The following is a 14,046-nucleotide window of genomic DNA, read 5'->3' as shown; positions in this document are numbered from 1 at the left end:
AAACTGAGTCTTGATGGCAGGGGTTTTCATTAAAGCATTTAGAAAATAGGCTCTAAAACCACTTCACACATGCTGGATTTTGAAATCATTGCAGCTTTTTCAATACATCTTTGAAAATCTGGGGAAAAGAAGTACATCATAATTTGCTTAAATACCAGCATTTTTCAGCAACTGTGCTTTGTTGTTCAAGTAAAGAAGGTGGCATATTGAATATAGTAAAGTAGAAACTTGCATTTGGGCTTTTTTTTACATTGCAGTTTTCTGTCTAATAACTTTAGGTATGTTGTTTTGAGATACTTGACTAAAATTACCTTAATAAGATGTTTCTTTATATCTCTTCTTCACAAAGAGGGCAGTGTGACTGCCTTGGTGTTCATATTGACATTTAGTACGTAGTAACCCCGGGAACGTAGAGATTCATACTCCACTTGGCAAGCACAATGCTCTCCCTCCCTAGAAGAACAAAAGGTCAAATAAATTAACTTTGTAAAAAGTAGTAATCTGCTCATTGTGTTAAATCTTTTTCTCGTATTAATGAAAAGAAACTAAGGTCACTAATTCCTATCTGCTTTCATAAGTTAAAGATGAGAAAAGCTTAATTTGAAGTATGCAGTGACTTTAATAGAATTTGGGGGCCAGTGCTGCAAGGCAAGTTCTCTGTGTCTCATAGCAGCTTCTCAAAGTGAAGAAAACACATGTTAACACTTGATATAGTGTTGTTAAATGTATTTTTAAAATCTGAAAAATCTTATTTGAAACCTTAATTGTGATGCAGATATTTGCATTGCAGAACACCTGTACTTTCAGGAGTAAACACTTGTACAAAGGTTAATATATTAATTAAAGGTACAGTTAATTAATTGTCTTTCCATATCCCAAATATAAATGCCTATGTGTTCCCCTAAGCAAATTTATTATTTCAAGTGTTCATTAAAATACAATTAGCTGCAATATTTAGGGAAAAATGGGCAAAAAAGAATGCTTCAAGCTCTGCAAATCAATAGAAACACATCAGAACTTTGATATGAAAAATCATACAGATTTATCCTTTTGGTTATTTATATTATATTTGCGTAATATAAATACATTAATTGAATAGTCGTAAGGCTCTCGTATACCTTTTGGGAGACTGTTTTTATATATTCCTGCAACTGACTTGTTTGCAGAAAAATGTTGTGTAAAGTTTGTTTTTTTTAGTTTCTCGGAGACATGATTATGAAATAAAAATGTGAACCCAGTTAATGAAGAGCTGTCTTCTTGATTCCACTGAAACAGTAACTCTGAGAGAGAGGTGAATGGCTTGATTCATTTCTACGGGTCATTAACTTCCACACCTACAAATGACAACGTTAATATTCACCATGCGAATTATTTCTCTGCTGCTTAGTTTAGGAGAAACACACAATGAATGTGCTTATCACATAATCTAACACTGTGCTGGACAACCCTTTGGGTCCCTTAAAATTCAAAATGTCCCCGCTGCCCAGACGTAAAGGTCTCTCTCTCTAAGCTTAAACAGCATGGTTGTGTTTTTACACTACAAAAATCTCTGCCAATTATTAACTGAAAATGTGGACAATGTGAAGCAAAACAACTTCTAGAGTGAAAAGTAAGGCCTGAGCTGATGAATTGGTTTACACCTTTATTTAAATTCAACTGACTAAAATGTGTTTGAGTGTTTGGGCTTTAAGATGTTGTCTCAAACCTCACAGCCCATTAGACTTAGTAGTTTAGAATTCAATGATCTGATTGAAGAGTTCAGAGATTGTTAATGGGGCCTGAACAAGGCCTTGAGTCTGTTGCCTTTTTTTTTTTTAGTGTGTTAAGTAATTAATCAACAGGAACAGAAATATATTTGTAGTGCAAATTAACTCAGTCTCAAGTTACAGAATACCAGAAGTGTTCATAAGCAGAAAAGGGGAACCTAAAAGCAGCAGGATATTGGTGCTTTTATCTGTATAACACCACTTTCTTAGATGATGTCCTGAACTAGATATATTTGAGGGGTTGATACCATTGTTTCTGCTGTGGTCTCCTGGGGAAAAGAGTCAGCTTTTGAGGCAAAAGAAGAAATTCAGTAACTGAAATATTCATGATTAACTGTTGGCCCTTGATTCTGTTTGTTGTCACTGTTTCTCTTCGTTTGCATTAACTCCCCCAAATGAAGCTGTTTTGCTGTAATCTAGTACTGAATACAGTTTCACTAATCCCTAAGTCTACATTAATTTGCAAGATTTCCCCACAAAACAAATTAATTTTCTATGAACTATTCTGTTTACCCTTGTCAGTGATTCTTTTTTAGTTGGTTTTCCTCATAGCTTTGTCTTTTACTATGGTCAGATACAAGCTTTGTTCTCCCCTAGCTGCTCTTTTATTAAAAATCTTCTATCCTTGGTCTTCAGAGTACATGAAAGCTTTTTGCTATTTTTCCCAAGGACTGTTTATTGCTTCCATCACATGAGGATGGTAAGATACTTGATTCGTTTTGGAGTTTTGGGACATTCTCCTATTCCTTTATGCGGATCTCTACTTTCAACTGCATGTGGGGTCCAGACCAACTCATCAGTCAGGTCATCTCTCTGTAGCAATCAGCTTTTCTTAGAATCAAAAAAGTTTTTAGGTTCAAACATTTAAGTGCTTCCAGTCAGGCTTCTTGCTCCAGTTCTATTGTAGCTTTTTATGCACACAACAATTTTTATTTAGCAATGAAAAGGATGTGTGCATAGCTGGGATAAAAAGAAAAACTGAAGTTTCAGAAAAGAAAAGGAATTATAAGTGCCAGCATTTGGGCACACAGTTGCTACAAAAAGGCAAAAGTCACCAGAATTGCCCATCTTAGTGAAAGAATCTGTGATACCGTGTAAAATTCACTCCTAAGACTAAAGGACATAAAGTTGGCTAAGCCTAGCCAATAGATCCTTTGCCTGACTCTCTCCCTGTTAAACTTTTGTAGCTGTCGCAGGAGACTAAAGAGGAAGATGATGGTAAGGCAAGTTCTGTGTGGGTATTTCACACTCATCTCAGACAATTTTTGTTTCTTTCGCTTGTGTGATTTTATTGTCTATGTACATAGGTTCCTTGAATCATCACATAAGTTATAAATTCCATTTTGTTTCCATGAACTGTGAGTCTCCTTGTGTCTGGGGCTGTCATGTGCTAACAAGAGACAGGAGAGGTGCCAATGTGTCAGTCATTAAAGACTCTCTCCATCTAGCTCACTGAGCTAGGAGAGGCAAATGAGGAATGGGATCTTAAATAAGATCAGTGTATCCCTCTCAGGAGGAACCAAGACAAAGCAGCCAGGTGATAAGGTTTGGATTTCAAAGCTGGAAAGGACTTTGGAGTCCTTGGTCAGGAAAGTGATGCATGAATACAGGCAGAGGGGTGCTGTGACAGAGAGGCAGTAGGGAGGCAGCGGAAGCCACCATTCGAAGGAGCAGCTGTGTGCTGGCAGGGGAAGGTCCCTGAGCACCAAAGGGAATCTCACAAAATCTCAAGGAAAATTCAAGAGTGAGGAAACACAGGCAGAGATATGTACATGTGTTTACTGTTTCATGTGGCTCTTAAAGTGAAGAGTGGCTGCTTTTGAAACTGTTTGCAAAATCTGTGCATTACCTGATTCAACTTCATGGGATCCTGGAGAGATAAATTGTCACTCAGATGTCAGCTATTACTGAGCTCTGGGAAAGAGTGAGTCGTAGCCATGGGAATTTGGCAGCAGGAGCAGGGTCTCTGTTCTTAGAAAAGAGGAGATTGCCTGGAGACCCAAAGCAGATACAAAAACTTCAGAACGTTTTCACATGGAAGCACGCTGAGGCTTTGTGAGTGTCCTGCAAGAGGTATAATCTAAGTTGTAATATCTTAGTTCTTACCTGTAGTAAAATGAGAGAGATTGGAAGAACAACAAAACATGCACATAACAAACAGTACCGTAGGTGGCTCCAAGCATTGCCTGGCATATACCCATACACAAGCCAGCCACAAAAAGAAACTCATACCATGTGCGTCTTAATAATTTGCACTGAACCCAATAATAATAATTCCCACCAACAGACAGGCTGTTAGCTCAGGCTTACTGCCATACCACTGTAGCTACACAGCGTCTGACTGGTTTGGAGCATGTGGAAAGGCAGCTCATGGTAGCTTGCAGCATGGTCAAAGTTGTATCTGTCGGCAAATGACCACATGTACCCTGTGCTCGCAGGTGTAAGGTCATACTGCCAGCGTTTAGGTCAGTGACTTTGCATATTTTATCACGCTGGATGATGTGATAGTACTGGCCTGTATATATGAATAGATTTCTGGATTAAGTCAAAGCACAAGCTCCTCTGAGGCAATTTGAAAGGAGTAAAATGCTCAAGAGGATAATGTGGAACAAACTGATGTAAATGGGGCATAAACTGTGATTTTTGTAATTTGTTTTGAGAGTGAGGAGAATGTATTTTGCTGATTGGTTTTAGTTTGTGTAAGTTCAGAAAATGTTCTGAATTATTTTTTTCTGAAAATATAACTTAACTGTTGAGAGGAAGGTGAAGCTTTTGCGATAAAGGGAAAATATTGTAATAGGAAAATTAGAGATTACTGTGATGTCCGTGTTCCAGACTCCTCGAGCCTGAAAATAAACAAACTGCGGAGATTACTTTGTATGATTTCTACATATGTAAATTGACATATAGTTATGTATCAGTATAAAATATTAGTGCATATTTACTGTATAATAAGTAATTCAACTTTATAAGCAAATGAAGATTACCTCAAATTTACATACAATATGAAGAAAAGTCCCTTTATCCTCTGTAACTGCAGCATTTGGCAGATTCAGGAATAAATAATCTTTTGTGGCAAGGGTATGCCTTATCAAACATATGCAGATCAGTGCTAATTAATGCTAATTAAGGTTTCCTGTCTATCTAGTTGGAAAAACGTCCAAATGTTATGAAATCCAGTTAGTATGCCTATTACCCTAATTGTTTTATATGGGATGATTCTTAATTAAAATATGTAAATTGACCTTAATTGCTATATACTAATGGAGGTTCATGTTATCTCACTAAAAATGACAAGATGGTGAGGAGGGGTACTTAAACAAATAATTCTGATACATTTGTAAATAAATGACCTTTACTCAAAATTATTTTTAATTGGAAATTGGCAAAAGAAACATTTTGCCATCTATGTTTCTTTTTAGTTTTAAATAACGTCAGACTTTACAGTTCTTTGTAAATGTAGATACAGTGACATTGTAGCTTATTTAAGACTACTAAACAAGCCAACATTTTATGTGTTTACTGCACGTTTCAAAATTGTTTACTAACCTCATGTTGACCTTCAGAAATGTTGTGCTTTACAATATTGATCTTAATTTTCAGTATTTTTTGTTTTATTTTTTTATCTTGATCTCTCTTAATCATAAAATTTAATTTGTGAAGTTACACTGATATACTTTTGCTGGTGACTGGACCTGTGACCCTGACTTTTCATCGGAGAGGCTGGCAGGCAGCACCTCTTTGCACTTCACCTGTTAGTGTAGGACATGGACTTTGATCATCTTTGGGGAAGATAGTTCACATGTATGCTATTACATGACTGAGGCCTACACAGGTAAAGTCTTGTATGCCCTCTACCAAACACAAAAGCATTGTTTAAATTATATTTTGTATGGCTGTTTTTATGTGCCCCATAATGCCATTTTCTTGATAGTTATCATATGATTTCACCCACATGGCAAACATTTTTTTTTCTTCCGAAGTAAAGAATCTAATTAGAAAAATCTGCTAATGTAGAGAACTGACCTATAATTGTAGTTTTTACTCATAATAACAGTACATTTTATAAACACCTGATAAGTTTAAGTTTATATTGTGTCATAGATGTCATTGATACATGCCTCACTTTAGAAAGTCAATCTGAAAGGTTTTACTGTTTTGCAGGATATTGTAACCAACGTTTCTCCGAGGATTGTGCGTGGAATTACTTCAGGTCCTACGTATGGCCCAGGCCAGGGCTCCTTTCTGAACATTGAACTGATCAGTGAGAAAACAGCAGCATATTGGTGTAAAAGTATTGCTGAACTGAAGGCTGACTTTCCAAACCATGTAAGTACGACTCAGCCATAAAGATGCAATATACTTGTTTAGAATCTCCCATTTATGGATCTGTGAAAACTCACCCATTTAACATTTATTAAATAGAATTTCAGTTGCTTTACTGACATACAAGTGTGTTATTAAAAAAAAAAAAAAAAGAGAGAAGTTAAACCAAATAATCTTTATGACAGAAAATTCAGTTAAATTACTTGCACAAACAGAGAATGGTCATAATTTTTCAGTTAGGCTGATGTTTACATTCAAATTGGTAATATCAAGGGAAAGATTTGATGCTTGTCAGTTCCACTGAGAATAATTTTATATTTAAGATCATATTTAAAGATATTACTTATAATAATAATTTTCATTGTGAATATAATTTTATTATAAAAGGAAACTATTCTTTTCATTTTTACACCAAATGTGAAAGATATTTCTGATATTTTCATAAGCAATTGACTGCTTTAGGAGAAGAAAAACAATACTGACTTAAAGTTAACTTCACTGCAATGACAGAGTTTTGTTAGAGCTTTCTAAATATCTCTCTAGAAGGTAATAATCGAAGTTAGGAGCAATGATGCCAGATAGCTGGCATAAATGGTTTTCAGCTACTGTTCTAGTGAATAAGAACAATGACGTGGAAAGTAAAATTCACGTCAATCATTATCACAAACAGATAGAGCTAGAAATCCCAGAGCTTACATAGCTTCTGTCTTGAAGTTATTATCTCCATGGTTCAGCTATGAACAAAATAAGTGAATAAGTGAGTATATTATGGCATGAAGACAATAAGATGGGTTTTTTCCCTTATTCCTGGAGTTTAAACGTACACATCAGCAAGTATAAAAATATTTAAACACATTGTATTGATAGTAAAAGTTAAGTGCTGCATGTTTAATATCCTGCTTCACTATGGGTGGACCATGTGTTTCTTTGCTGAGGTTCATGTCACTTTATATACTGACTGGGCTTCGTAATAGTGAAAGTGTGAACCAAAAGATAATATTGCAATTCTTTTATTTCGATTTTGCTATCCTTTGACAAAGTCCTGGATATTGCTTGTAGGCAGACCATTGACCATTTCTTCTGTGGGAATGCTCTCCCATTGCAGTCTTCACCAAAAATCTATTGCAGCATTTTGTGCTTCAGACCAAACTGTTCTCTTCTGTGAGCAACTGCACTAACAACAATTTCAAAAGGAAAATTTGAATTTTCTGAGACCTAGTCTCTTGTGTGGGATGAAGACGTCCCACTCTTCCATAGTTCCCAGAGTGAGCATCTTCTGATCATCCCTCACTGAGTTATTACTTTGAGATGTGAATTCAACTCCTGCACATTGGCTGTGGCTGCTGCTGTGGCATCTTTGAGGTTGCTAATGGCTGCGTAGGCACAGGGGAAGCAGCACCAGCAGTAGACCTTGGCTTTGCTCACAGGGATTTTTAAAATGCACCCGTGAACTCATCTAAGAACTGTCATAATGATAATGGTAAATTTGTTGCTAACTGAAGACAGATTTTTGTTCACAGGGTAGAAATCTCTTGATGCTCATTTTGAAATATTCTGTGTAATTAGAGTTTACAGATTTCTCCCCCCGCCCCCAATTCCCATTCAGTCTTCTAGAAAGGCTTTTTAAACTCAATGTGTTTTGGGGGGGGGTTTATTAAAACCAAAAATGGTTTCTAAGAACTGTTTGGGTGAACCTAATTAAAAAGCAAAGAATGACATTTTCTGCTCGAATGAAAGCCAAACAGAGATGAGGACACAACTGTTTGCAGTAAAAAACCCTTACCTTGCTACAGTAAATATTAAAAACAAATCAAAATCTATACATAATTGCTTTTGCTGTGAAATACAAGTAATTTCAGGTAAGATTTATCTTACAGATGAAAAGAATATGAGTGAAATTGCTACTTCACTAGATGATCCCACGACAGCTTCCTATCTTGTGCCATTAGGAAGAATTTAACTATAACACAAAAAGAGCAGATAAATTCCCCCAACAAAACCTACAATTTAAACTAAATTTTGCAAGGGGTTGTGCAAAAGAAGATCACCAGGCACAGTTCAGTGGATACTGTCCTGTGACTGTGACATGTTGACTCTATAGATCAGGAGCCAGCATCATCCTTATGCTATCTTCACCCCTGTTGTGGGTGGCCTCATTCTTTGGCTCTTCTGACTCCTGGTTCCTGTTCGGAGCTTGCAATTATCTCTGTCTGGCAGTCTTTCCCAGGCTTCTCTTCTGTTAGCTTCTCCCTTCAACCCTAAATCTGTGTCAAGTGGACTAGGACAAAAGCTGCCACCAACAGAAACTTGCTTCAATGCCTCTGGCAGTGAACTAAATATTTTCAAGGGTCCAAGCAGAGAAGAAAGCAGAAAGTACCTGCATTTTCTATGTTTACTTGTGAAATAGAATAAAAATATTTCCTCTTTCAATTTGGGACTTTTTTAAAATGGAGTTAATTTAATATTACTGTGACTGTTTTTTCGGAAAAGACACAGAAATAAATTAGATGGCATGCACAGTACAGGCCCAAGATGTTCTTTTTTTAGATTTTTTTTTTTAAGTCAGGCGCTTCTCTGTTAAAATGATTTGCAGTTAAAAATGGAATTGTTTTCCTTCTGACACTTCAGACATCTCAGTAAGATATTACTTCAGCAACTTGGTTGAGTCTATTTAAAACATACAGTATTATTCAGCGTTGTTTATTGTTAAATTTTCAAAGGGGACAGTTTTAAAAATGCTGTGTCCACTACTTTCCTATATACCAAGAAAACATCTTTTCAGTTAGAGAGCTGTGAAAGTGAGAAGAAAATTGGTCTGTTTGTATTTGTCATCTTCTTTTTATGTTCCCAGATACGGTAGTTTTACTTATTTATATTGGCCTGCCTTTGTGATGTCCAAACATCTTCCTTACATGGTTAACTAAGGGGTTTTTATGAGATTCTATTAAGTATTTATATTTTTCGGTCTTATGGCCACACATAGCATCTGATACCACAAGATTTGTCATTCTGTGCAATTATTAATAAGGGGGAAATGGATTTTTTTTGTTCTTTAGTAGTAGAGACTGAGAACTTGACAGTGAGAAAAGATGAAACAATCATTTTATTAATTTCAGTCTTAAGTGTAATATTAAAATATCCCTCCTGAATTAGTATAAAGCTAACACCTTATTGGCAAATTTTGCATCCCTACTCCCTCAAAAAAGGTTACTTGTAAAGCGCTATAGTAATCTAAGACTCCAGAAAAAAAGTAAAAGAAAAATATAAATAATCTGAATTTTCAGATTGAGATTCAATTACTCTTTATTTGAGAGGAATGACTACTGAAAACATAATCATAGTCTAGTAGTCTCTCTCTTTACTCCCTGCTACATTTTGGGCCAAGACCCATGAAAGCTATTCCCATGTAATACAAACATTATCTCAACATCATAATGAGAAATAGGAAAAGTTACCCTTTCTAAGGCCTACTTAGACTGGTTTGAAATGTCAGAGGGGAGATGTAGAGGTGGAGAGTGAACAAGTGGCTGGGTGGAGGCTTAACTGCCAATGAGGGTCAACCCACCACAAATGGGAAATGCATAAAGTTGTCAATTTGTTTTAAAAAGACTAGACTGTAATTAGGACATGCGATATTTGAAGCGCTTTAGATAATGGGGCAAAAGAACTAACACTAGTACTACCACATATTTTCATATTTTGCTTACCAAGGAGATAACTGATTTATGGTGTATTGATGTACTTTTCAGCCAAAATGTGGTTGAAAAAATGGTATTTTATGGTATATTCAAGAAATCAGTTTACTTAAGAAATATGAATTTGGCCAAGCAGAACTCATCTGATGATATCAGGAATGAAAACTGTGCAAAAAAAAAAAATTAAAAATTACTTTTACTTTAGCAAAAGTCTACAAACTTTAATCTCAACTGGGAAAGCTGAGAAGAAAACTATAAAACCTTGGAAAAGAACTTACTCCTGAAATTTTATATTCACATACTTGACATTAGCTACAATATGGCCATTATCCGTGCTGGGAACTGTGAGTACCAATACTGGCAGTGTGTGTTTGTGTGCCAGTACAACAATGAGCTGTATGCACAGTGAAGCTAGCAATCATGCAGATCATTTTTGGTGATTGCAAAGGCCTGGGATCTATTGGTGGTGGCGCTTGTTTCATCAGAAAAAGCATGCAAACTGCTCCTGTTCCTCATCAAAATCTTCTCTTTACCATAGCTTGGCCTTCTCATTTGAGTTAGTAAATCACCTCCTTACACAGATGTCTATTCTCCCAGTCTCATAAGCATGTCTATATTATTTATACTACCTAGTAGTTGGCCAAATATTTTAAAGTTTCATATTACCCTGAAACCTTTTTAACATCTGCACTGGGAAGAATAAGCTTGAGAAGAACAAGGTTTGAAAGTGGTAAAACACTTCTCTGCAGAAAAGTGCGAACTGAGGGTTCAGTAATGCCAGGTAGATGATGCCAGGTAGTCTTTTTTCACCTTCCCAAAACTGTAATTGGTGCCCTGTAGATGATAAGAAAGTAATCAAACTCATGAAAAACCTCAATATACAAATTAGTTTGCGTCTGAGCTCATGCAGGAGGTCACAGCAGTACAGGTAAAGGGCCATGCTAGAGAGCATGCAAGAACAGGTCACTTGATCTCAGGCTGATAACTGACTTCTTAGTAGCATTGGTTTGGGGTTTTTTTAATGTTTTTAAATCTCCTGGAATGGTGTAATTAGGTTTTTATTAGATTTTATTAAATTTTGGTGTTTGGGGTTTTGGTGTTTGGTTTGTTTTTGGTTTTAAATTTAGGTAACAAAGCCAGACTCGTTCTAATTCTACTCTGTAAGAGCAGGAGGCAATGAGGGGTTACAGAGCATAAAAATACAATTGATCAGGCATAAGGGAGTGCCTTGCTCCTGTAAATAACTTGGTGCAGAAAAAAGCAATTTCAAAAAGTTTTCCTGAAGTTATAAGATGAATAGAAATAGATTAGCAACAGCAATAGTAGTACTTTGGATGGTTTACATGGAGAGGTTTGATTAGTTTGCTGAAGTGATCCCTGAAGGGGGGTCATATGTATCAAGCTTATGTGTAGGACCAACTCTGGTTTTAATAGCAAGTTTCGTGTACAGAATGTAAACGTTTGTGTATTTATATAAACTTTTACCTCTCTAAGTCTGCACTAATAGTAGACCTTGTAATTTGGTTACTGAGAGGAATTGACCAAAATGTCTAAAATTGCTGTAGATCTCCTTTGAGACATAAAATTAAGGGACATTAGGTGGAATTTTTTTTAAGATAATACAGAGGAATCATAAACTTCACAGCTTTACTGTAAGGAAAAGGTCAAAGTTGGCTTTTTCACTAGATGTATTAGGAATAATTCGTGTATTTTTGCAGACATTATTATAGCTTTTATTTTTGATGGGGGTTCAGAGGTCTGTGGGATGTTATGTAAAGTATATAATATTTACATTTCAAGATACCAGTCACTGACTTGATTCAGTTTATAAAAGATAATACTTTGTTTTATCATTTGGGTTTCAAATTTGAAATATTTGGGAACTTGGAATAGCGTTTGTGATATAGGTAATGTGGTGAGATGAAAGGCAGAACCTTCATCTTTGCAGGAGTCATGTTCAGAAGAAGTGAATATCAAATTATGAACCAGCTCCTCTCCATAAATGCCTGCTTTTTCTAGGGCTAGTATTGGGCTAGCTAATATTAGGCTGGCTATTTCTAGGGCTAGCTTGGCCTTTCCATCACAAAAATACTCCAAATACCTACTGAGGTCTGCATCCACATGATAAGTCACAGACATCTTGACAAGCCACACCACCTACAAATTTGGAATAAAGCATTTCTAAACAACCAAGTAGGGCTGTGCCCACATAGACCTCACTTAGTACCAACAGCAACCAGTGTATTGTGGACCTGGACAGGGAGGGTACACGCCATGCGTTCTCAGGCTATCAGAGGACCCTTGCTGAAAGCCAAGAGGCTTTTCTGCATGAACTGAAAAGGACAGAGCCTAAGGGGAGGGAGCCACAAGCTGGTCTGCCCAGAAGCTTGCATGCTCCATATCATGGAACTGGCCAGCAGTGCAAAACAGCTACCTGGATTCCCTTATCTGAATTTCAGATCTGCAAATCACATTAAGAGACTCCAGAAGTTGTTATTGCTGCAGCTTAAACTTCCCAAAGCCAGCCATCATGGATGCTTGGTAGGAGGTGAAAAAACCTACACAGCAGTTGTTAAATTCACCATATGGAAAAGATCCCTTTTACTACAGAAAACTGGCAGTAGGCCTAGTCCCTTAACATCAGAGGAAATCCTAGCTGAAGAAGGAGGGAGAGTTTGGAATAAGGCATTCACACTAGTTACCTTGCCCAGAAACTAAACCACTTGGCCCCAGCTACTGTGTAGTGCAGGAATGGCTGACTCCTCAATTTCCAATGACTGCTGTGGTGGGTAGAAGGGAAGAGGCCTCATAGCATATGATCACTTTCCCTTTTTCTCTTCATCCTTCACCACAAGGAAGGGAGAGAGTGGAAAACAGCACAGAAAGATGCTTCCTAGAACAGGGAGAGAAAAGAGCTGACATAAAGGAAGAGCAAATGCATTAAACAACGTACCTCCATATATTCCAGGGCAGCTTTCACTCTCCCATGTCCTGAGGATGTCCTCATTGCTCCTGATACTGGTTCAGCTCTTTGAGAACTAGCAGGGCACATTTTTCTTCTGTGCAGTCTAAGGAGGAATTCAACAAAAACTCTGATTTATACAGTGGATTTGCACCAGAAGTGCCTATCCATTTCTGTAGGCACAGCAGTTTCCATTTGCAAGAGTAAGTGAACAAAAACAGAGGCGAGTAACAGAAATGTTGATGTATTGGGTCTTTGAGATCACATTTGCGTATAAGGAAGGAAATTTTCTGGGAAAGGTTCCTCCACAAGGCATAAAAAATGTTCAAGCTTCATATGACCCAAATATTAATAGATATGGGACTGAGCTACAAAATATAGTGCTGTAAATTTTCACTTATTGAGGCATAGGTTTTAGTAAAAAAAAAAAAAAAGAGAGAGAGAGAGAAAATACAGGAAAATTCTTATTTATCATCAGCATTTTTCGATAGTACTGTTGACTATAGCAGATCTGTTTGAAGCTTGAAAAGTAGCAGAGAACTGGCACATGGTCAATGTAACACCTCTTATCTGGGAGAGATCAGGCGAACTACAGACCTTAAATCATCTATCCTTGTATGCAAATTGATAGAAGCTATTCTGAAAAATAGAATTAGTAAAAAGAAAAAAAAGTAAAGTATGTAGTATGCCATGCCTTAAAAAAAGTTCTTTGAGGACATCAAGAGAGACTCAGCTGATAAAAGTGAGCTTGGGTTTCTGAAAGCCTTTGATAGGGTCCCTCAAAAGAAATTAAGTTACCATAAGATTTAGAGGGAAGAACCTCACATGAATAGATAACTAGGTAAACATAGGAAACAATATTAAGGAATAAATACTCAATTTTCACAGTGGATAGAGAGCTTCAGTAAAATTCCCTAGAGATCTGTCCTATGTTCTGTGCTATTTAAAATGTTTATTAACAATCTGGAAACGAGAGAGAATTTTAAGAATGTAAACTTTGGTGGTAGTAGTAAGTATTGTAGGGAGATAAAGATGAGAGCTGACTATAAAGGGTTGTGAAGGATCTTGCATTACTGAGTGACTGACCAATGAAGTGCCAGATTGCCAGATAAAATTAAATTAAGATAAATATAGTATGCACATAGGATAAAACAGTACTAAATTTATATATACAGTGATTGATTCTAAGCTACCTATACTTGGGTTACAGTAGAGAGCACTGTGAATATCTTAGCTTAATGCGTTGAAATAAAGCATACCAAACAGAGTTTCTGGGAAAGGAAGGGAGAACAAAGCA

General features: G+C 36.6%; 1 protein-coding gene across 1 annotated transcript in view; it reads left to right on the top strand.

Moving 5' to 3' along the window:
• Positions 1-14,046, top strand: part of DPYD (dihydropyrimidine dehydrogenase) — a gene marked incomplete at its 3' end in the record, with an annotated part of 286,251 nt that overhangs the window by 190,661 nt on the left and 81,544 nt on the right. The window contains exon 13 of the mRNA XM_029083522.1: positions 5,931-6,095. Within this exon, the coding sequence (XP_028939355.1) occupies positions 5,931-6,095 (165 nt within the window). The remainder of the gene's footprint in view (positions 1-5,930; positions 6,096-14,046) is intronic.

The sequence above is a fragment of the Antrostomus carolinensis genome, unplaced genomic scaffold, assembly GCF_000700745.2.
Source record: "Antrostomus carolinensis isolate BGI_N321 unplaced genomic scaffold, ASM70074v2 scaffold2832, whole genome shotgun sequence".
Taxonomy (NCBI): Eukaryota; Metazoa; Chordata; class Aves; order Caprimulgiformes; family Caprimulgidae; genus Antrostomus; species Antrostomus carolinensis.
This window is presented reverse-complemented; position numbering and strand designations above follow the sequence as displayed.